This window comes from Phyllopteryx taeniolatus, chromosome 6 (genome assembly GCF_024500385.1).
Source record: "Phyllopteryx taeniolatus isolate TA_2022b chromosome 6, UOR_Ptae_1.2, whole genome shotgun sequence".
Classification (NCBI taxonomy): Eukaryota; Metazoa; Chordata; class Actinopteri; order Syngnathiformes; family Syngnathidae; genus Phyllopteryx; species Phyllopteryx taeniolatus.
Genome location: NC_084507.1, coordinates 27,375,196 through 27,398,795, shown reverse-complemented (window position 1 = coordinate 27,398,795; position 23,600 = coordinate 27,375,196). Strand labels below are relative to the sequence as shown.

Here is a 23,600-nt window from a genome sequence, read left to right as displayed (position 1 = left end):
CCGATTCATAAGGAAAGTCTCGTGGGCGCCGAGGCTCCGCCTTTATTAGCACACGGCGCGATGATTGGCTGCCGTCTTTGGTTCATCGCGGAAAAAGGACTGGTGGACGCACCCACCCCGTGACGTCACTGCTCTACCTCTTCATGGACAAAAGGAAAAAAAAAAGAAATAAAAAAATAAAAAACTCCCCAAAGCATTGATGTCAATTCAGCACCTTTGCAGAACTTGCCAGAACTTTCCTTTCAAAAGGGATATTAAGAAAATATATATATATATATATAAAAATCAAATATAGCTTTACTTTTAAAATGTATTTGAAAACTATTTAGCAACTTAAAGAAGTAAAAATAAAATCAAACTAAATCTAATGCCCTTCCCTTCTAAATGACTCAAAAATCACATTCACAATAACACGCAGCCTGTCTACTCAGCTGCAAAAGTACATTTTTAGCTGCTAAATTTACTTATGTTTAAATAGTTCAACAACCACAAGTTGAATCCCAAACGATTCACTGTAATTACAAGATGAATATGAATAAAGCAAACCTATAATGTGAAGTGTTTATATGACTTCTACAAAAAAAAAGTGATGATAAAGAAACTAAAAGGAATCCATCCATCAATTTTCGTCACAAGTGAGCTGGGACCTGTCCAAGGTATCTTTGGGTGTGAGTCAATTTGAGCAGTGCTGTGGTGTCAACTTCATAATGTTTTGTATAATCACCCAATGACATCATCACGGAATGGAAATGTAATTTATCAACAAATTACCATCCATTTTCTTTTACCGCCCTAGGGTTGTGGGCGTGCTGGAGCCTATCCCAGCTATCATCGGGCGGGAGGCGGGGTACACCCTAAACTGGTTGCCAGCCAATCGCAGGGCACATTTAAACAAACAACCATTCGCACTCACATTCACACCTACGGGCAATTTAGAGTCTTCAATCAACCTACCACGCATGTTTTTGGGATGCGGGAGGAAACCGGAGTGCCCGGAGAAAACCCACGCAGGCACGGGGAGAACATGCAAACTCCACACAGGCTGGGCCGGGGATTCAACCCTGATCCTCAGAACTGTGAGGCAGACGCTGTAAACAATGGTCCACCGTGCCGCCGCCTTTAGCAACATCCCCTGAAAATTCATTACCAACACCCAACTTCCATCCTACTGCCTGGCCCAAGGTTTTTGAAGAGATTTGACAGTCTTGCTACACATTTTTACACTCTCAGACGTTGTTACAAAACGACTTGCAACTTGAGCAAACTCAACGCTCAACCTTTGTTGACTCAAGGGATATTTGCAGAGCATGCCGGATGTTGTTGGTTTATTTTGTTTTTTTCTTTACGTCTGCAATGCCCTGCTGCAAGACCATATCTGCGGGCCTCACCGGCACCACATGTAAGAGAATTCTTCCGAGTATTTAGAGTGTTGCTCTGCGTGCCAAAACGCCTTCATTCCTCCACCCTCTTTATGTAAAAAATTAACACCTGCTGAGTTTGCGTTCTCATCGCTCCATCGCGACCAGTCAAACAAACAAACAAACAAACAAACACATAAAAACACACATTTATGTATTTGTTTGTTTGCCTAGGTACACCCTAGGCCGGTTGCCAGCGAATCACAGGGGACATATTAGTGACTGTTTTTTTGTCAATGTCTTTATGTCTAAAAAGTGTTCTCTGTCAATTGACTGTCTGTTGTCGTACTAGAGCAGCTCCAACTACCGGAGACAAAGAAGGTGTACTATTCAAATTCTGATCATTTTGGGTTGTTGTGAGCTGAAAAGATTTGGGAAGCAAATGTTTGAATACAGCCTCTCTGTTTGGTTAATCCTCTCAAATGTGTGCAGACAGGACTACATAACGTGAAAGATGAAACTGTGTATATATGTATATATATATATATACACTTCATTGAAATCCAGAAGCTGTCGGTGTTTGAACTATGATAGGGTGCAAATAAATCTATAAAATGTTGCTTGGCAGCCAATCATCCCCTTTATCGGTCATTGTCGCATTTTGTATTTAGTTAAGGTAGCAAAAACGATCACTCCTTCATTTATAATTGTGTAAGAGTTTATGATGAAAAGGTTCCATCGTGCTGACGTTTAAGCTTCTCTTTTTCCACAACACTCTCAGTCTCACATAACACATTGTACTTGTCCTCTCATAACTCCTGTACTTTATATTGCATTGATTCTTGTTGGAGGGAAGCCAAGATAAAATCCAGTAAATGCCGACGAGAGCCCTCAATGATAATCCCAACACAAAGGCAGACATTACTCCTTCACAGTTTTGTTTACCAATGAGCAATGCAGGGGACGAGTAAGAGTAATTTCCTCTTTTTAAAATGTCCCGCATATTGAACTACAGATAAAAAATAAAAAATAAAAACCTGCGCTCATATCAGTCCACACGGCACATAAGTGCACCTGTAAAATGTTTACGAGAGAGTGAAGTTCATTTTGGGATTGACCTGTGTTAGCTTTTAGTGACGCTGCAATAAAACAGACGCACAGAAACACTTGAGCACACACGTCATAATGTTTTCCTCAAACATGTGCGTACATCCAGGAGGACGGGACTTTTTGGTCCCCATGGAAGATTTTTCTCCTAATCCTCACAACCTAATCACATCACTATGGCAACAGCATCCATCCGTGTCATCTGGACAGATGTGTCGTAGGTCTGACGGTCGCGGCGCGAGGCGGCCACTGCGTCATAAAGACTATAAATAGCCCACCGAGCGGCAGCTGCGCATCCTGGGAAAGAAAAGCTGCATTTCACCTGAATGTGAAACACACGGTAAAAGCGCAAAGAGGGCAGATAAATATTAAGCCGCTTGACATTATCAGGTTTCTTCACTGTCCCATGACAGAGTGAGTCATGCATGCACACACCAACATGAGCGGTTTTATATTTACCATTTATTATAGGATAATAAATCTTATTTATAGACTGGGCTGAAGGTTACATTTGGAATTTGTTTTCATAATAATCTGAAAAGGTTTATAGTCACGCACAACACCAATCAAGAAAAAAAATTAAAAATAAAGGGTTGGATTTGGCTTCAGGCAACAAAATAAATAATAACTGCATCATGGCAGAAAGTACAACCCCAATTCCAATGAAGTTGGGACGTTGTGTTAAACATAAATAAAAACAGAATACAATGGTTTGCAAATCATGTTCATGTTGGGTGTCATGATTGGGTATAATAGGAGCTACCCTGAATTGCTCAGTCATTCACAAGCAAAGATGGGGGGAGATTCACCTCTTTGTGATCAAGTGCATGAGAAAACAGTCGAACAGTTTAAGGACAACGTTCTTCAACGTACAATTGCAAGGAATTTAGGGATTTCGTCATCTACGGTCCATAATATCATCAAAAGGTTCAGAGAATCTGGAGAAATCACTGCATGTAAGCGGCAAGGCCGAAAACCAACATTGAATGCCCGTGACTTTCGATCCCTCAGGCGGCACTGCATCAAAAACCGACATCAATGTGTAAAGGATATCACCACATGGGCTCAGGAACACTTCAGAAAACCAATGTCAGTACATATAGTTTGGCGCTACATCCGTAAGTGCAACTTGAAACTCTACTATGCAAAGCAAAAGCCATTTATCAAGAACACCCAGAAACGCCGCCGGCTTCTCTGGGCCCGAACTCATCAAAGATGGACTGATGCAAAGTGGAAAAGTGTTCTGTGGTCCGACGAGTCCACATTTCAAATTGTTTTTGGAAATTGTGGACGTCGTGTTCTCCGGGCCAAAGAGGAAAAGAACTATCAGTTCAAAAGCCAGCATCTGTGATGGTATGGGGCTGTGTTAGTGCCAATGGCATGGGTAACTTACACATCTGTGAAGGCACCATTAATGCTGAAAGGTACATACAGGTTTTGGAGAAACATATGCTGCCATCCAAGCAACGTCTTTTTCATGGATGCCCCTGCTTATTTCAGCAAGACAATGTCAAACCACATTCTGCACGTGTTACAACAGCGTGGCATCGTAGTAAAAGAGTGCCGGTACTAGACTGGCCTGCCTGCAATCCAGACCTGTCTCCCATTGAAAATGTGTGGCGCATTATGAAGCGTAAAATACGACGAGACCCCGGACTGTTGAACAGCTGAAGCTGTAGAATTCCACCTACAAAGCTTCAACAATTAGTGTCCTCGGTTCCCAAACTTTTATTGAATGTTGTTAAAAGAAAAGGTGATGTAACACAGTGGTAAACATGACCCTGTCCCAGCTTTTTTGGAATGTGTTGCAGCCATAAAATTCTAAGTTAATGATTATTTGCTAAAAACAGTAAAGTATCAGTTTGAACATGAAATATCTTGTCTGTGTAGTGTATTCAATTAAATATAGGTCGAACATGATTTGAAAATCATTGTATTCTGTTTTTATTTATGTGTAACACAACGTCCCAACTTCATTGGAATTGGGGTTGCATATACAGTATAATTTTTTTGCCTTTAGGCTTATTAGAAATGTACAGTTAATCATTACTTTAGAAGTCTATAAAGTAATGATTGTGGAAAGCAAATAACTACATTTACTCACCTTTGATGTATCATCAACATCAACATCAGAAGTTTCGTGTCTATCGTAAACTCCCCCCACCTTTATCTGTTCTGTGTAGTTCAACTGATTCTTTTATCCTTTTTATCGAAATTGTCTCTAATATGTATTTTCTGAATTTCCCTGATATAGTATCGCAATTCTTATTCACCAGTTAAAAAGAGACCCCTCTATTAAATAGCTATAACATGCATTTTTTCTTCATATTTCTTTTCATCTTTTTAGGAAATGAAGGCTGCAGTCAAGTTCACCAGCAGTTTGAACTGTGCAAATTATTATGCTATAAAAACACTCATGGCGTGTTTTTATTGCTTCAGTCAACATTTGAAGAAGAACTGATGAAGCCTGCTTGAATCAGAGGCGAAACGTCTTCGAAGACAAACGGAATAGTCCAGTTGCGATCGACGCAATTCCCTGAGAAAGATACGGTACAGTATTTTATTTCGTCGAAAAGAAAATGCTGCTGAATAAATCCTTTACAATTAAATGAAGTCACATTTTATTAAAATACTAATTCAATTGTACTGTTATTCTAATTAATTACAATAACAGGGTTGCAAGTAACAGGTTTGGAAATCAGTGCTAACGTTAGAGTTTATGCTCAAGCGGACCTGCTAGCTGTGTTAGCTGCATGCTAACTGGTCAAGAACAAACTTAGCTATATAATAACAAAAGAAAAATCTTGACATAATTTTTTTTTTGCAGATGAGTAACAGGGTTGAGTTGGTTTGAGTGACGTATTCAAGTATGGCTGAAAAAAAAGAAAAAAAATATGTAAAACAGAAGAAAGAATTTACCTTACGTCTGTTCATTGTCAGCGCAATTAGCTTGATGATGTCATGTCGCTCGCTCTTTTTTCCTTTTCCTCTAGCTGGCTAAAAAGGTTTTTAAAACAGGTTTGCTTTTATGTTGAGAGACACTATCTCAGCACACAGTTACTACTATTTAAATGATGTCTGTGACAAAACAAAATGTTTTAACAACTACAAGGAAGACATCAACAAAATCATTCCAAAACTTATTTGTTCTGTTACATTCGGTACGTACGTTGGTCATCAAGAGGGAGGGGCGGGAGGAAAAAAAAAATACATTTTAGGTGTGCTCAAGAAATATTAGGTATTTAAAATCATATTTACGTATCACTTTTACTACAGCTACAGTTTGTCTTAGTACAACTGGCATTTACATACAGTAAAAGTGCATGTTTCTATATGCAGTGCATAGATTTTTTTTTTCTGTCCACAGGTTGGACAGAAAATGTCCTTCAATTCCAGAATGACCCAATTATAATATTTATGACTGACAACTAGTTTTGAACAGAATTCACACACACACAAAATGATAAAAAGCTATTGCCTGCCACATTAAAGGATGTGAAGGGCCAGATCTAGCCCGCGGGCCTTTAGTATCGCACCACACACACACACACGAAAAAAATAAATAAATAAAATTATGGGAAAGTCATACAGTTGCCATATTAAAGTTGTACTATTAGGAGACAAATATTTTCATAATACAAGAAAATAAAGTCAGAATGTCATGAGAATAGTCATGAGGAAAAAGTCAACATAAGAGAATGAAGTTGTCATGTTTTGAGAAAACATGTCTTACAAGAATAACATTCAACGATTACACACACAAAAAGAAGAATTGTGTTATGAGAATACAATCAGATTATTACAGGATGATATTTTTGTTCAATTCAATTCAGAGAATAAATATCACATGACAAATTCATAAGACCACAACAATACACGTGTGATATCATTATTATCACTAGATTGTATTTATAGCATGAACAATTCCCTGTTTCACTTGACACCATGTCATCCACGAGGTGTCACGTTCGAAAAAATAAAATAAAAACAGCTCACCAGTAATGGGACATTGTGATTGTCCAGGTATGTTGTACAAGTGACCGTCTGAAAATGTAAACGCTGGCAGAGATTTATCGAAATAAAGAGCTCCATATTGAGGTCTGTTTCATATCTTGCTAAACATTTTTGATAATTATTGTAATAAATCATGAACGGGATCAGTGTCGTCTCATAGAAGAATATTATTAATTATTGATGACAACACATAAAGGTAATTTGAGTCCTTTCAGAACTGTGCACCAAACTGGTAACAGTTTGAAAAAAGGTCGTTGCCCCGTGCACTAAACGACTGGCACGAGAGTCACTGGATCCTCTATTTATCCCTGAGCTGACAAGCTACCTGATCCGAGACAGGTGACACTGTGAGTCTAGTAGGCGCGGTGAGGTTGCTCGGATTTAAACACACCCTAGACAAATTGAGCATTTAACAATTTCTGTCTCAACCCTGGGAAAGTATTTGAAAATGATCAAGAACGGTGCACGTGGCGGTGAAGAGACAGATTTTGCTTTTCTGTCAACTTGTGCTTGTCGTGGAGGAAGTAAAAAATGTGTTCCACCACAACCCGTTCTCAAACAACTCTCACTGACGTCAGTGGTGGAAGTATTTTATTAGCACACCACATACATGTTATACACGAAGAACAAGTCTTAGGCATAATTGGCATTTGTATCTTTTGACCTGCCAAGCTGAGAGGCAACTGCTATTGTTTACTTGTGACGTTCTGCCCAATGCGCACATTTGTTTTGAGAGATACTAATACAAGTTTGTTTAGTAGTCCCTTCGGCCACGGCACCTGTGCTCCAAACGCAGGTTGAGTTGACCGGTCCGCCTGGAACATCCGGACCTACGCCCGCTTTCCTATCACACACAGAGAAGGTGCGATAAGAGCGGCGTTTACTTTTAGGGGTGGCCCCAGAAGACAAATCTATGGGAGAGTGGAGAAAGCTTACGCAAGCGGGCCGCGCTGCTGACGTCAAGAGTGGCTGCTTGATTAATTACAGGAGTGTTCAGAAGTGTGTTCACAACAACGCATGACACCAGCCCTGGGTTTTACCCAAACCAGTGTGGTAAAAATAAAGCCTGTCATTAAAAAAAAAAAAAAAAAAAAAAAGACAAATGATTTTTTTGCGGGCCTTATTTTTCCACACATTTTATTGTGTGTGTGTGTGTGTGTGTGTGTGTGAGTTAATCCTATTTTTAATTTTATTCTTATACTTTTTTAATTTTTTAGTCATACTGGGTGTTCCAAAAAAATTCACATCATTTTGAAGCCTAATAACACCGCCAATTATCGCTCAATTTCAAATACTGAGTTTACAAAATGTGTAAAAACTATGTTTAATGTCAAACTTACATTTCTTGTTGTTTTACTTAGTTTATTTCTTTGCTCTGGAGGGCCACACAGTCTTGACTTGTTATTGCATAGTTGAAGTGCTCTAAAGTTCAACGGTCAAGTATAGCTTTGGACTATGTATTATGTAACACCGGTTAATTTTACTCGCTGAAAGGAGACGGGGGGGAAAAACAACCCTTTGAATATAAGCTGTGTGTTTTGAACCCTTACTTTTCGCCCTACGTGGCTCCGTATATGACCCTTCCGTACAGCTATCCGCAAAGTGAGGCCATTGTAGAAAGAAAGCAAACAGTGGTCTAGCGAGATAAGAAATTCCTTTAGAAGTTGCGATGAAATTCGCAATAAATCAACTCTGCAGCTTTTCTACGGCACATCAGAGGAGTGAAGAGATTCTGGCTGTGTGTCAGGCCCATATTTTATTCGTGTCAAATGTCGCTTTATTTCCCACTGAAAGCCAAAAAGCTCGCCAAGCACATATGTGGATTGTGGACGAATGAGTTATAGGTGAGGCTGTGTCAAAGAGAGGAATTTATTGCTTCGCTCTTAAAAGTCCTTCAGCTCGCTCTCTTTGGCTGGGATCTTACTTGGACAGATTCCTTAACAGGAGGGCAAACCATACTGTACAGCCGTCTCATAATGACCCTGTATAAGTGTTTTTAGAAAACAAACCCCATGTCGCTTTACTTTTCGCCCTACGTGGCTCCGTATATGACCCTTCCGTACAGCTATCCGCAAAGCACAGACACCGGGCCAAGAATATCATTAAAGTGTAAAAATAAAATATACTAGTTGTGCCGTTTTCCCAACACGTGACCCCGCTGCGAGACGTTGCATATGAAAAACTTCCAGAAGGGGAGTCCAGACTCCTTTCAACCTCTGCAGAGTTTACCAGAAGTGAGAGGGGAACCCCTATTTAGCAGGGAGCTCCGGTTTCATTCCCAGAACTCCCGCACCCCGCTGCCCTCCCGGCGCCGGGAGACCAACTCTGAGCCCGAGCAAAATACGGGAGCCACTCAAATCAGTGGGATCTTTCCAGATAAATTCCCCACAAGCCATATCTGTTAGGATCATCCCAGTCCAGGTTGGCTAAATGATTTTTAAGAGCAGAAGCACATTTTTCCAACCTCACAGTTTTAACAGCCAACCAAGTGAGCAAGCAGTAAAACAAATATATAAAAACATAAATAAATCTGTCGCAGCACATTTCTCAGCTCATTATCCTCATTTTGTATATATCACCTCCAGGGGGGCCCCCTGGGGATGCGTCAGCTACATCGTGAGGAACCATCTGGATGCCATTACGTGCTTCAAGCAGGGGTTCCCTAACTTTTGCAGCTCAAAACACACGGTCCACATCATAACGTCAACATATACTGTACATAACTATAGGTGCAACAATGAATCCATTCATCTATTATCAAATTAATCAACAACTTTAGATAATCGACTAATCACGTATAGACCTTGTTTAACTTAAGCTTGTCCAAATCCTCGGAATTTCAGCCTCTCACCAGTTAATATTCTCAGATTTCTGTAGTCTGATCAGCTTTGTGTTTAATGAAAAGAAGACATTTGCAAACATCTGCTTTCACTTTGGAAATCAGTTATCAACATTTTTTGCCTATTTTCCTATTTAACCAGTAGCTGAATCATAATCAATTCATGTTTGTGCATTTTCTTCACTGACAATTTGAAACAAAGTCCTGGGGTTTTTTTTATAATAAAGGGATGAAAATTCATAATTTCTTTTTTAATCCGATTTATAGATTAATCACAGGTGGGTAGAGTAGCCAAATATTGTACTCAAGTAAGAGTACTGTCATTTGAAAGTAATGTGACTCAAGTAAAAGTAAAAAGTCGTCCTCCCAAAAATTACTTGAGTAAGAAAGTACTCAGTGGAAAGTACTGCGTAAATTGTGGGTAACTTGATTTAGTTAGCATGAACCTTAAATAAAGTACAAAAACCTCAACGTGAATGCGCAGTGTGTGCGTGTGTGTGTGTGTGTGAGCGTGATTAGCACATACCCCAAAAGATGCATGTTTTACCATTACTTTTTATGACCATAAAATAGGGCTAATCTGGGCTAAAATGTACAGCCAAAATAACAACCAAAACATCCGCAATTTACCGCAATGGGTTTTCTCATCTTAAAGAAGTGGGCTGGAATATCCCCGTTTGGGCAGACAGTGCCAGACAAATACTAAAATGCATGGGAGCTCATCTGAAATGTAAACAGTCGCGCACCGTTGCCTTCTCTGGGAACAACAACCTTCCCAACATGACCGCCACGTAGGCACGTCGATTAGCCGGGCTGGCGTTTCTAGTGTTTATATCTACAGTATGCTCGCGGAGCCCAATAGTGTGCGGTCATGTGACTACTTTGTGTCGTTTGATATAGCCAAACGTCACTAGCGCTTACGTTGGATTGGAGGAAACGGTGCCCAACGCGGAAGTCGTAGTCTAACAGATGAAAAAAACAATTATAATTAAATAGAATGTAAAGAAATGAAACAGCTTTTGCCACAGTTTTTGCTTCAATTCAATGGGAATTGTGGTGCTCCTTCTGATGTGCGCGCCTTGGCCACCTGGGTTTAATATAATACAGACGTACGGCTATACTGTACATGGAACTGGTCACATCTCCTCAGTAACCCATCACAGAGGATAAAGAATGCATGGCTCTGAGCATTGTTATATTATTTGTCCAAGTGTTGCTCCAGCATTTGTGTCCAAATATTCGTTGTTTGAAGGGTTATAACACCACAACAGCAAGGCTATTATTCGTGAGCCCATCTTTGGTGTTTCCCAGTATGTGTTAGCATTAAGCTAGCGGATTTTAAGGCAAAGTTATGTGGTTGTTGTAAATACACAACGTGCAATTTAGTGTGACAGCAAACTTCCAAGTATTAAACAGGTTATTTTTACAGATTTGGTCACTATCTGCTCAACTTCTGCTTGTTGTGAAGTGAGTTAAGTTCACTGCAACCATACAGCGCTCATATCTCAACTTTTTTCCTCGCAAGTCAAAGCAAAAAATAATAATAATAATAATCGTCCGGATGACAGGTCGTCTCTCGAAAAACTCCCAAGTCGGGTCATTCGTATCTCAAGAGGAGCACAGTATTTATCCTCAGATAAGAAAGCAACGTCTGGGTGAGATGCGGTTTGTCATTAGTTCAGAAGATTCATGTTATGTGGGGCAGGTTTGACTTTCACAAGCAGCAGGGGGGAAAAAAGGCACACGAAGCACACATGGCCAAAAGCTGCTGTGCGTTATAAGCGGCAAGGCTTTGAATAGCAGCTGGAGCTCAGACATCCGACGTCATGTTTTAGAGTCAGGAAAAAAATAAACACACACACACGCACACAGATTTTTACTGTACATTTCCCTTTGTCAAATGCAGTGATTTTCTGCAATCAACTTCCTTTTCGGTAACAAAAGCTTTAGGGAACATTATCCCTTTCGTGGCAAACATAGGGAGCTATGTGTTATGTCTGGTCATGCCCTTATAGTGACTCAGCATCCATCAGCTTTCTCGCAGTCAACCCGGCCCATCTTTTCACCCAGTACTTTGCTCACTCAGTTGCAGAAAGCTTGCAAGCTTCCCTCTTTTTTCCTCCAAATGCAACGATGCTCATTATGGCCAAACAGTTCAATTTTAGTTTCGTCAGACCACATGACGCGTCTCCAAAAAATTCAAGTCTTTGCCCTTGTGTGATCTGTCTTTTTTTGGTTTCTTTTGGTGTAATAAGGGCTTTTTCCTTGCCGAGTGGCCTTTCAGCCCATGTCAGCAATGTCCTCGTTTCACTGTGGATAATGACACACACTTAACAGCTTCAGCCAGCATCTTAACAAGGTCTGTTGCTTTTCTTCTTAAATTGATATGGACATTTTGGACCAAAGCACGTTCATCTCTGGGACACAGAACCTGTCTTCTTCCTGAGCAGTATGATGGCTGGACATTCCCATGGTGTTTATACTTGCGTATAATTGTTCGAACAGATGAATGTGGCACCCTCAGGCATCTGGAAATTGCACCCAAGGATGAAACAGACTTGTGCAAGTCCACAATTCTTTTCCTGATATCTTGGCTGATTTCTTTGGATGTTCTTTTGCATTCCCTTGATGTCACTACACACGTGACAAAAACGCATATGCATACGAAAGCAAATTAGCAAGGCACACTTGGGCTCAGCGGGACACATTTCTAAACATATTGCATCTATTTTAACTCTAGCCAAACATAATGGAGGCCGAAAATAAAAAAAAAAAAAAAAAAAAAACATTGGTTGGAGACATTTTGTTGTTGCAGAAGAGCAGTATGTTATTTGGTTGTTCTGCAGTTCAGCTATGAGAAACGTTAGCCGCCAAGAGAAAATTAGCCACTGGATTCCGTAGCTTCTCGTTTCAGTTACAGGGGCAGACACCATTCCTTCCAGTCAGGCTGAACTACCTGCTGCCTCACCGCACAGTACAGTGACACTTGACACTTTCGATGTTAAAACAGCATGAAGTGACGAAAACTAACTTTGGGTGTGAGTCACTTTTTTTTTGGCAACTGCACACGCGACACTAGGGCAAATGTGGCTCGCTGAAGGGGAGTGAGCATCGCAACTTGTTTTGGTTTTTTTGAGGGATGGTGAGCTGTATTGGGTTACAGGGGGGGGGGGAAGCTTTACACACCAATCGTTAATTGAGCCTAATTTGACCATTTTTCCTCTTTTCAGATCAAAGTTAACCAAGGCTTGTTGGAGGTCTCTGAAATATTATCCCAAGCGATTATCCTCTGGTGTCGGATGCGTTAACCATGAGGTTTTTCCAGAGGACCGACAATCATAAATGTTAAACATTTTCAATATGATTCTTTTGTGTGAGGGCAACACCGAGTTGTGACGTGAAAACAGATCCAAGGAAGCTACCTGAAGCTCCAGCTGTTGCCGGACTACAAATTGAGGAGCAACTGATTGTGTTGAGTGTTTGTAAACACAAATCGTTTAACACAAGGAAGTGACAAGGAAAAGAGTTTGCAAGCACAATGCACTAAGCAGACATGTTAACACCTAACCTAGCTTCTTCTATCTTTTTTCTCTATATATTTATTTATATTACATGCAAGTCTGGATGGCCTGTGGCACCATGCTGCCTCTCACAGGTCAGGATTGGTACTACAACAGAAATCTGGTTTGGCCAAGGAGACTCAGGACTGTCGGTGGAGCTATCCCACCGCCCTCCACAAAAAAGGAGGTGCTTCATTTTGTTTGAAATGGAAAAAGATAGTCTGACCATGGCTGCTAATGCCACATCATTTGATAAAATCTGCAAATCTCTTTTTGTGTTAGGGGTAACGGCCCAAACTGTTGGATTAGGTCACATTAGTATCTATCTTGGTGTATGTATCTTAAAGTGTTGTTTTGTCTGATTGTTAAATATGTATTTAATTATTTTATTTATGTATTTTCTTATTTTTACTAGTCTGCTAGTAGGACGTCGAGAGGGCTCCTTACTGTATCTTGACTACTGTAACAATCTTTGAGTCATCATTTCCTACAGGAAGTCAATAAATGAACTGTTTGAAGAAAACAAAAAGAGAGTGATTGTTGTGCCCCGCTTTTTTACTATGGTGCTCATACACCAACACAAATTATTTAGCTCCAACAAAAAAGTGTCATGATCTCTTTTTGACTTTGTTTTGATTAGATTTAGTGTTTGTTCGATCTTATGTCATGTTTTCCCAATGTCCCTTTTTCTTGTCACGTCTACACATGAGGATTTCTTCCGGACCAATTCTTGTCAGTCCTGTTCCTTGTATCTACCAATCAGCTTCCTTCAGCCACTCATGTCTTATCCAGGTGTGCCTCGTTGTCTTGTCAGTTTGCTGTGACAGGATTAAGTTCCCCTTGTTTATTTCAGTCCATGTCGGTTCATTGTTGATGTCACAGTGTCACCTGCCCCGAGTCATGTCATGTTTTCCGTTGTGCGTGGTATTTTTGAGTTTGCCACGTGCCTTGTTTACCCCTTTTGCAAATAAATACCTTCTTTTTTTTTTTTTTTTTAGGTTACTCCTGCTCCCCTGTCTTGCCTCCCTGCTTCTGTGCGTTTGGGTCCACCTCTTATCTGTGCTCCACCACAACCAAACCTGACAATTGTGACAAAAAGCTGAATCCCCCCCCCAAAAAAATCTGCCTTTGCTAAAATGATAATTTTCCATTTTGATTAACACTGTCAGAGTTCCCTTCAGTTAAGTTGTACATTGAAACTTCGCAAAATGGAATTTCACCAAAACTTTCGAGGAACGTGTGCAACAAGGCCCCACAAAAGCTTGAAACTCGAACTTTGTGCGCGATTTTCATGCAACACTTCGGCATATCTCGTGAGTGCTCAAAAAGGATTGACTCCACAAATGTGTTTTGCATTTTCATTTTCTATGAGTAATAATGAAATAGGAGAATATAATAAAATGAACATTTTAAAAAGAAGGAGAATGTACAAGGGGTAGTGAACTACGTTAAATCTTCAAGGACCCTTGCTGCTTTGGACATAACTTTGTTTCCCCACAGCTGTGGGACGCACCACAATCAGTTTAATCCAACATGCAAATTAGCCTTACTATTAACAATGCTATCTTTTTTCCCCCACTTTTATGATCCATTTCTCCATTCCTTGTATGGATCGGGTCACGACAAATTGTGTCCCACAGTAGTTTACAGTCAACATGCTGTCGCTGAAAAAAAGGTCATCAAAAAATGGTGCAAAACTTAAGAACCTAACAGCAGCAATCAAAACCAGCTGTAAGTGCTCAGGGCCAGCAAAGCCTTGCTCAGCTGGCTTTAACAGTATCAGATGCATTAACCAACATTTACAGCCTAAATTTAAATATTTGGTTCATGAAATTATATTCATGTATTCCCAGAAGTCTATTCTTTTCATTTTGTAGTGAATTCTCTTGGCTGCACTGCTTCCAGTACATGTAGATGTGACTTTTTTTTTTATTTAATTTTTTTTGACCAATCAGATTTCAGCCTCAGTGTTGCCATGTCAAACAAATTTGCCAAGGGCCTTCAGAATCAGTACTGCTAGCTAAAGTAATTTATACAGGATTAGCAATGGGACTGTTTCTTTGACCACTCAGATTTCAAACTTGCCCTCAGAAGCCCAGCGAGCTGACCCTCGATATCATCAGCATTTTTTTTTTTTTTTATTATATTTTGGCTTGAAAAGGCAGATCTTGTATTGGATTTAAATTACAGTGCGCAGCTATAACCAACATTTTGAGTTCAGTCAGACAAAAAGTGTGAGAGACTGAAATCATCCCGCATGTCTCTTTAGAATTGTGGAACTGAACCAGCAAAGCTCAGCACTTATCCAACCACCAAGCCAAAGCGTCTGCCTGATCTAAGCTCTTCTTTTATAAAAAGTCATCCAATTTTAACTTCTAGCGCACCCTCTTATTCTAAAAGCTGGCCACTGGTCTGGCTGACTGGGTGGCCTTTCCTGCCTCTACTACGCCAGTTCGAGGCGTAAAGAGCACGACCCACTTCGGCAAACGAATAATCACCTGCGGCCACACCAAAACGGCCGATGACGAGCACGGCCATTGCGCCGAAAGGCCACCTTATGCCCATGCTGTCATGTTAAATCGAGCCATTGTCAATCTCCTTGCAAGCTATTTGTATTCCTCTTGGCAACCGAGGCCGCTGCTTCAAAATACAACGCAGCTGCTGAGTCTGTGAAGTTTTGGCATTTTCCCTCAGCAAGGGACCAAGCCAAAGTCTCTCCATCTGTTTTACGTTTGGCTGTGATAAACCGCTTGCCAAACGGGCAAGACTTTACCATGGAGTCTTTTGAAGTGCAGTGGTCGTATAACAGTGAGTGTTTACATAAATCCATAAAGGTTATCAAATTTCAGGTCCTTGTCCTCACAGTCCAGTAAGAGGCTTGATATAAAATGTGCTTTGAATGTTGTAACATGTAAATTCTTTTGACGTTGAGTCTAAACAATTTAACGCTTTACTTATGGAGCGGTTTATTCGGTTAAGGCCACAATTACAGAGTCCACTTAGAATTTCTTATTTGTCGAATGGCTAATGCACATCTACTAAAAGTACTTGTTTTGGGGAAGGTTCTTGACTTTTATCAGTTCATGGCAGTGCCCCTCACTTGCCACAAACTCATCAAACACTTACAACAGCTGACAAACTATTGACATTAGAAAACAAAACTATTGAAATGTGCCCTGACAGTTGAGTGCAGTCAAACCTTGACCTCAGACCGTCAGCCTCCCGACAGATTTTCCTCTGCTTCTCAAGCTGGCTAATTACAGGCAGGCGTAAGTGGGCAACGAATAAAGATTGGGACATGAGCGGTGCCAAGCAAAACCAGTTGTGCCATTGAAACGTGATGTTCAGCTTTGGATGGCACCTCCCAAAGAAAAGAAAATCTCATCCACAATGATCGGATCTCTTCTCGTGCTGGGGGATGACCATGAGATGTTGTACGATGCATACACTGTGTCTAAGCAACACGCACACACACACACACACACATTCCTCACCTGTCTTGCAGTTTACTTTGAGGGCGCCTGTTGTCCACATTGTGAAATCAAACTTCAAACGCACCCTTGAACACGTGTGCTCAACATGCGCCTCCTCACTGTTTCCATGAGGCCAACTATCGCTGATTTACTGTCACCGCAGTTGGGAAAATCATTCTGGGGATAGGAGAGGAACAACACAGGTCAAAGTGATTGTTTTATTAACAGCTTCAGTCAGACTTGACGCCAAATCTATGTGCAGCTTTAATGCACATATACATGAAGGCCTTTTGGCCTACTCGTGTGACTAAGAAGTGCTGCATAAGCAGACGGCACAATCCTGGCCCCTAGTGGCGAAAACTAAAGTTCATCATCACATGTGACAGGTCACGTTTCGAACTACACCAACAAGTCGATCCAGCCATCCATTTAGGGTCGCAAGAGCTGGAACCTATCCCAGCTGGCTTTGGGCGAGAGGCGGGGCTTGTCACTAGCCAATCGCAGGGCACATATAGACAAACAACCAATCACATCTATTGACAATTTAATCTTCAATTAACCTAATCGGCACGTTTTTTTTATGGAATGTGGGAAGTAGCAGGAGTACAGTACCTGCAGCAAAGCCACACAAGCCCAAGGAGAACATGCAAACTCCACACAGAAGGGGCCGAGTCAAGATTCAAATCCCAAACCTCAGAACTGTGATGCAGATGTGTTAACCATACAAACACAAAGTACAAAGACATTATAAATAATGGGTGATGCACCTCGTCCGCATTCCAAAGACAACATAACTCAGTTTTTATATGCTGTCAACTTGCAACAGAAAACTGAGGCTTGTTTTTAAACATTTCTCTCGAGGCCCAGCAGATGTATGGTTTGTTTAATTTATATTTAATACAAATTCAATGCAAATAAGTAGTTGGGGGGGGGGGGGGGGGAGACTGATATTTTCGAGTCAATGACTGCAATGATGGAAAGCTTTCAGATTTAAAAAATGCTTGCAGCACACCTTAAAAACCATGGGGGGGAAAGGAAAAAAAAAAAAAAAGAAAAAAAAACATCCTTTCACTTTAGCCATCATGGCAAATACTGCAAATGTAATTTGTCTGTCAGGTGCCATAATGCACAAAACATGTAGAACAGATGACAAAACCACAATATATATACACAAGTTAAAAATCTTGCCCTCTAATTCAGAAATTTTAGCTGTCCGCCTAAAGCAAGGGTTCCCAAACATCAGGTGGCAAACTGGTAAGTGGCCGCGACTGGGCCTTTGGAAATCACGGAAATATGAAAACAAACCTACGGACGGTGTTGTGTTATTCTGTCTTCGGCCTACTGCAACTCTTAAATTTCATCCATTTTCTTGACTGCTTATCCTCGGGGTCGCAGTTGAGCTGGTACAGCCTAGACCGGGGACATATAGACAAACAACCATTGACACACTCACATTCACACCTATGGTCAACTTAAAGAGTCTTCCATCAACCTAACATGGATGTTTTTGGAATGTGGAGAAACCAAGAGTAATTATTGTTTTTTTTAATTATGACCAAATGTTTTGAGTTTTTGAATTAGCTCCAAAACGTTTTTGTTTTGCACCTCCCGAATTTTAGGTCACACCATTGCAGGTGATCAGGTTGAAATCGGTTGGGAACCCCTGATCAAAAGCCTGTCAAAGTCAGATTTATAGGACTTCTCTCAAGGTTTATTCCTTAACTGAATCACAGTCGAGTCCAGTAAGAATTCGTTTCCAGAAACTCACATTTGTTCAAAGGTTTTAGGAGTGCTTTGCATAAGATGTGAGCAGGAAATTAAAGCTCTATGGCTGGAGGTTCTGTACTGTAAAAGGTGGGGTGGCATGTGCTGGGGTGTCTTAAAAGTGTTAAATGTCCACTTGTGCTTTTGTCAAGTTTGAAGTCAATACTGAAGTACCAAACAGGACCACACAGCAGAAGCACTTGTGGGAAAAAAAGCTCCCACGAGACCTCCAAGTTGGATACCGTCAAGGTAATGGGATAAAGCCGACGTCGGGCGCCTCGCCGAGAACCAGTGTGGCTCGACCGAGCGAGGGCGAAGGAGACGCCAAACGGAACGCCGGGTTGATGGAGCGCATCGAGTCGCTCGTGCTGCTCTTGGAGAAGGGCGAGCACGGAGTGGCGGCGGGCTGGTGCGAGCACCTCGCTGTGGGTGACGTCTCCGGTGCGCGGCCCGGGACACTGGTGACCTCCAGGCCCACAAGGGTCGTCTTTGGGGTGCCAGGAAGGCAGAGACCGTGAAAGGCGGAGGAGTAGAGCATCCTCTCGAGCACGTCTTTGGTGCTCTGTGTGCACTATGCGAAAAGGGAGAGAAAGCAAAAGTCAAGAGCAGACAAAGGAGTATTGTTCACATAAAGTTACTTGGGTTAGCTTGGATGCCATCCAGCATTATGTGGGCAGTAATCACACTGACGACAGCTTGATATAAAAAGTCTGTTGAGACGCATGAAGGAACGTTAAATGCAGACAGTGCGCACAGAAGGCGACCATGTGGAACAAGATGATGATGGATGTGAAGCTGCAACTCTTCCTGACGTAAGGCGTTTGCTTACGTCACCATGCGTGCACAGTAAGATGTGACATAGACGTGTGTGAACAAGACACCGTTTTATCCAAATCCAGAGAGGACAGGACACGGTAGCGCCAACGCATCAAATGTGCCCGCCATCCAGCTCCAACTCGGTTGAGTGGACACGAATTTCAAGGAGAACAAACGGCAGTGAAGCATGCACACTTAACGTGTTAGTGAAGACATCCAAACGTCAAGACAAAGCAATCACAAAATCGGACCAAACTTGATTTGCACAGAAACAAAGTCGGCAGCACGTCATGGAAGGAAGAAAGACAGCGGGTGGTGATGTGAATGACCCTCTCTGCTTACCATCCACCTGATATATGCTGCACTGTTTTTCAGGCTGTGCAGGACAAAGAAAAATCCTGACAGGTCTCCTCCTGGTGGGTGGAATGGATACAGCACAACAGTGAGCATTAAAAGGTGCATATGACAGATTGGACGGTTCACCTTCATGTACCTTGTTTTGTAATGTCTTGTTATTATGACAAGCCAAATCCTTTTTGAGTGGTTAACTCATTCACTAATATGTGTGGAATTTTGTACATATAGTGTGACAGGCATATAAAGAATTTAAAGGTGCAATGATGCATTTAAATCAGTCCAAATTGCCAAAATACAAAAATGTTTAAGAAAAACTTTTTTTTTTTTTTTTTAAAGCCTTTTTAAAAATGTTAAGCTGAAATGTTCACTGCGTTTAAGTGAATAATGCACAACGGTGAATGACAAATGAGCAAAAAAAAAAAAAAAAGTGCTAATATATTCAGTACATTGCATGCAACGCATTGGGGAAGAGGAGACCCATCAACATGTAAATTCCCTAAAAAGTCAAACAAGCACAACTTCAATCAAGTATCCAAAACTGAAACGAATGTTTTGCATCATAAAATACATACTTTGAGTGTGAGGCAGTCCAACAAGCTCAACTAGCAACTTGAACACATTTAGACAAGGTTTTGGCTGGTGAATGTGTTTCTGCTTTCTTTTTACATGCAAGTTCTGGAAACCGCTTCAACAGAAAGTCTGTGTAGTACAAAGCGTTTAACTGTTGTCACAGACGTTACTGTGTTCTTCAAATATGAAGCTTTTTTTTTTTTTTTATATTATTCACCGGCTTTAAATTCTTCTGCCAGATACCAAGCGTGCGCCTTACTTCGGTTAGAACCGGCATTATTCATCCAGCTTTCACATTTACATATTTCAAGTTCCATCTGTCTGCAACTACTAATGATGGACTTGAATGAGTGGAGCACGGAAAGGCATATGCAGGGGACATTCTTTTAATAAAAAATAAAAACCTCAGGGGATGGGGGAGGGGGGGGGGGCACTGTCTGGTTCACCCTACCACATTCGTGTCATTCTTGGCTGCGAAGGAAGGCAGCTCGATCTCTGAGGCAGAAGCAGCGGGGACGGACTCCTCAGGTGGCAGGAAGCCTCTCCTGTCAATCAGGCTGAGGAACACAAAAGACAGTCGTCTGGGTTTTGTGCTATCAAGTTCAACAAGTCTCTGAACTAAAAAACGCACCTGTGTGGCCAAAGGTTGCGAGTAGGAGTGAACATAATTATTAGTTTATTCGAGTGAAACATACTGTTTATTGTTTACAGTCAATTGATTGGCTGCAACCGGCAAAGGTGATTTGATTAAAAAAAGAAGCTTATTGTCAATTCGAGTTATGCATCAGACAAAAAAGAATTTGTTTGTATGTGCCCTGCGATTGGCTGGCAACCAGTTCAGGGTGTACCCCGCCTCCTGCCCGATGACAGCTGGGATAGGCTCCAGCACGCCCGCGACCCTAGTGAGGAGAAGCGGCTCAGAAAATGGATGGATGGATGGAATAATAATAATTCTCCCAGAAAATGATGTTAATGTTCCCATAGTTGATCAAGGAAATTTTTAAAAATGCATATCCCTATTTGTGAGCGGGTTCTTGGACACACCTTGGGGGCATGGGCCCACATAACGTCACACAGCAGTTGGCTAGGATGCTGTTGTAAGTGTACGGGTTCGCAGAGTCCTCTGCGCCCCTTTTACTTGACCAGGACCCCTTAATCTATCAAGTGAACACAGACAGAAGTTATTGGACTGTGTGAAAAGAGAAAATAAGAAGGGACAGAACTGAATTCTCTTGTAATATGGTGTTAAGTTTACTTACATCCTCATTGGTAGTAAGGTTGGAGGCTACTAGGTAGGTATGGAAGCCTGAGAGGCCCATAATAGACCAGATGGAGAAGAAACAAATGACCAGCTCCACCACAGTAGAAAAGCAAAGTCAAAGAAATGCTCATATGTCTGAAAATTAATACATATGTAAAGAAAAAGCTTATGATCCAGCATTTGTGTTGCATCATATTGGAGGATGCGGGTGTTCCTATTTTTGAGTGTTACAAAAAATTGCAGCAACACAATATTTACTTATTTCTGTCTGCCATTATCTCTGCTATCTTCATTGTGCTGTTCCATTGCATTATGGAAGATTTGTAGCATAAGTGAATAAAAGAAGCTATATGCAAAAAGCACAAACTATTGGTCTCTACCAAAACTACTAATTTGACTCTGCTAACCGCATACACAAAAATCCAAATATAAAACTAACAGGCGTACAGTATTTGATGACATCAACACAGTGACATGAGGCAGCGATCCTCCTGTTTGAAAGCCATCCGCGTCGACGTGTGCTAACACTGATCCTATTAAGCACTGGCTTAGACTGGAGAACGGCTTAACAGCCTGTGTTATGTCTTGCTCCAACTCCACCGAGATCGCACGCATTTCCAAAATAGTTGGATTAGCCCAAAAAAATAAAAGTTGGCACATAAAAAGGATATCTGGCAGGGCTCTCCTGGATGGCTTGGATGAGGCTTTTACCCGATTGAGAACCTGCACACAAAAAGACAGCATAGTATTGTGCTGGGATGATATTACAGTCATCTCAGTGGAGATGGAGCGTGATGAACTTACGCAAGCTAATGTGTGCTATGACGCAGCCAAATATGAAAGATGTCAGAAAAGACAGGGAGATGATGAAACTGTAGAAAAAGCGGTAATTCCGCCTGCCCACACAGTTGCCCACCCACGGGCAGTGATGATCAAACCTCTCTGCAAACAAAACACAAACACAGCGGACATTGAAACATTTTCACTTTATTACGAGCATTTTCAAACGGCACAAAGAAACTATGGAGTAGTCATGCACCCGAACGTCGCGTGAAGTTGGGATGGAACGCATTGCAAAATGTCCCGACCACATCCTTACCCACACAGTTGTCACAAAGGCTGCAGTGTGACGTCCGCGGAGGGCGAAACATTTTACACGTAAAGCAGTACTTGAGCTTGACCACCTGCTGGTTGATGAGGATCTCCTTGGTCCGTGGAGGGGGGCGATACGAGGAGGCTCCTGAGGTATCTTAAAAGACAACATGAGCAAAATGTGCAGCTGCTGCTGTGCTTTTCAAATAGTGATGCTAGCGTAAGCTGTTTAGGTTTGGGAGTGTAGTCCCTCACAGATGTCCCCATATGGTAAACCTCCCCCCCCCCATCCCCCGTCTGTCTGTGCACCTCACCTATCTGCTTCTCTATGTCTGCAGCTTCGTCTGAGGTGGCCCTGGGTAGGATGCCTGGGTCTGTAAAACTGGTTCTAAGCAAGGAGAGGACCACAAACACAAACAGCACCCCGCCGATCACTGGGATGAAGACTGTCAGATGTTCCACCAGGAATGGGCAACTGGATAATAAAGATAAAGAAATAAATCAAACATTTTTGCAGTGACACGTTTACCAAGAAAGAAACAAGGCTCGAGCTCTTACTCGAATGCAAAGAAAAGGCCACAGGTGACAACAATAAGCCCCAGTGTCAGCGGGAGGACGCCGCTCTGTCTGGCCACGATGACACGACCGTCGCAGAAAAATCGGTTCTTCCCCGGGAACACTTCCCATTTCCGCCGCAGCCGCTCCGCTTTCTTGTCGGTGGTCTGCGGAGCCGAAGAAGCGGGTGTCGCCGACAGCGCCAGCGGGTCGATCTGCCGGTACTCACAGTTTCTCATCCTGGAGTTCGCTGGGGAGATATAAAGGCACGACCGACGATATGTTCTCAGTGGGGCTTCCAGAAGAAAAACGAGCTCAGGGTTGAGTCATGGCAAAAAGTGACGGCTGCTTGTTGGGGTTAGCGTCCCCCGATGGTTCTCATCATCAATGCTAACAGTGGCTAGCAAACCTGCACAGACATTCTTCTTCTCAATTGACTTTTACGATATAAAATCCAGTCAGCCCGAGGCCCGTTACCATCTTCGTAAGTTAATCGACAAATGCGCGCTAATGGTCGTAAAAATCTCGTACAATTACAGAGAATATAAACCGAAAGGAAGCACAGACGAGATTCGCGTCCAGCTTGATGCGGCAGGGCAAAAATAGTTCCTTCTCGCTTTCCGTAGATCACGAAACGACGTCACGAAGTAGCGACGTCACCGCATACTTGTAAATTCATCTGGCGCTGAAACGGAGCAGACAGATGAATCTCTCTCTCTCTATCTATATATATATAATTAAAGTAAATATTTGTATGAATAACACTTCTAGGTCATAGAAAAATAGTCAAATGGTCAATTCTTCATGTATTCGTTAATCTTAAAACACTACAGT

At 41.7% G+C, this 23,600-nt stretch overlaps 1 protein-coding gene across 10 annotated transcripts; it reads right to left on the bottom strand.

The window, feature by feature from the left end:
- On the bottom strand, positions 1–23,418 carry zdhhc18a (zinc finger DHHC-type palmitoyltransferase 18a). 10 transcript variants are annotated; one of them, XR_009788919.1, is made up of 13 exons: positions 22,770–23,418; positions 22,526–22,686; positions 22,219–22,368; positions 21,924–22,061; positions 21,791–21,842; positions 21,118–21,220; positions 20,903–21,015; positions 20,310–20,415; positions 18,535–18,686; positions 17,661–17,761; positions 16,373–16,528; positions 7,416–7,545; positions 5,159–7,323 (listed from the first exon to the last, which is right to left on the bottom strand). XR_009788919.1 is itself a non-coding variant. In XM_061776161.1 (11 exons), the coding sequence occupies exons 1-10, from the start codon at positions 23,003–23,005 to the stop codon at positions 17,674–17,676; spliced, it is 1,299 nt and encodes a 432-aa protein (XP_061632145.1). In that variant the 5' UTR covers positions 23,006–23,418; the 3' UTR covers positions 15,566–16,528; positions 17,661–17,673. The 10 variants fall into 10 exon arrangements, 5 of the variants coding, with proteins under 5 accessions (XP_061632145.1, XP_061632146.1, XP_061632144.1 ...); XR_009788920.1 differs by lacking the exons at positions 5,159–7,323; positions 7,416–7,545; positions 17,661–17,761 and adding an exon at positions 1–139 and having other exon boundaries at positions 22,770–23,417; XR_009788921.1 differs by lacking the exons at positions 7,416–7,545; positions 17,661–17,761 and having other exon boundaries at positions 5,161–7,323; positions 22,770–23,417.
- Between the last annotated feature and the right edge of the window lie 182 nt (positions 23,419–23,600).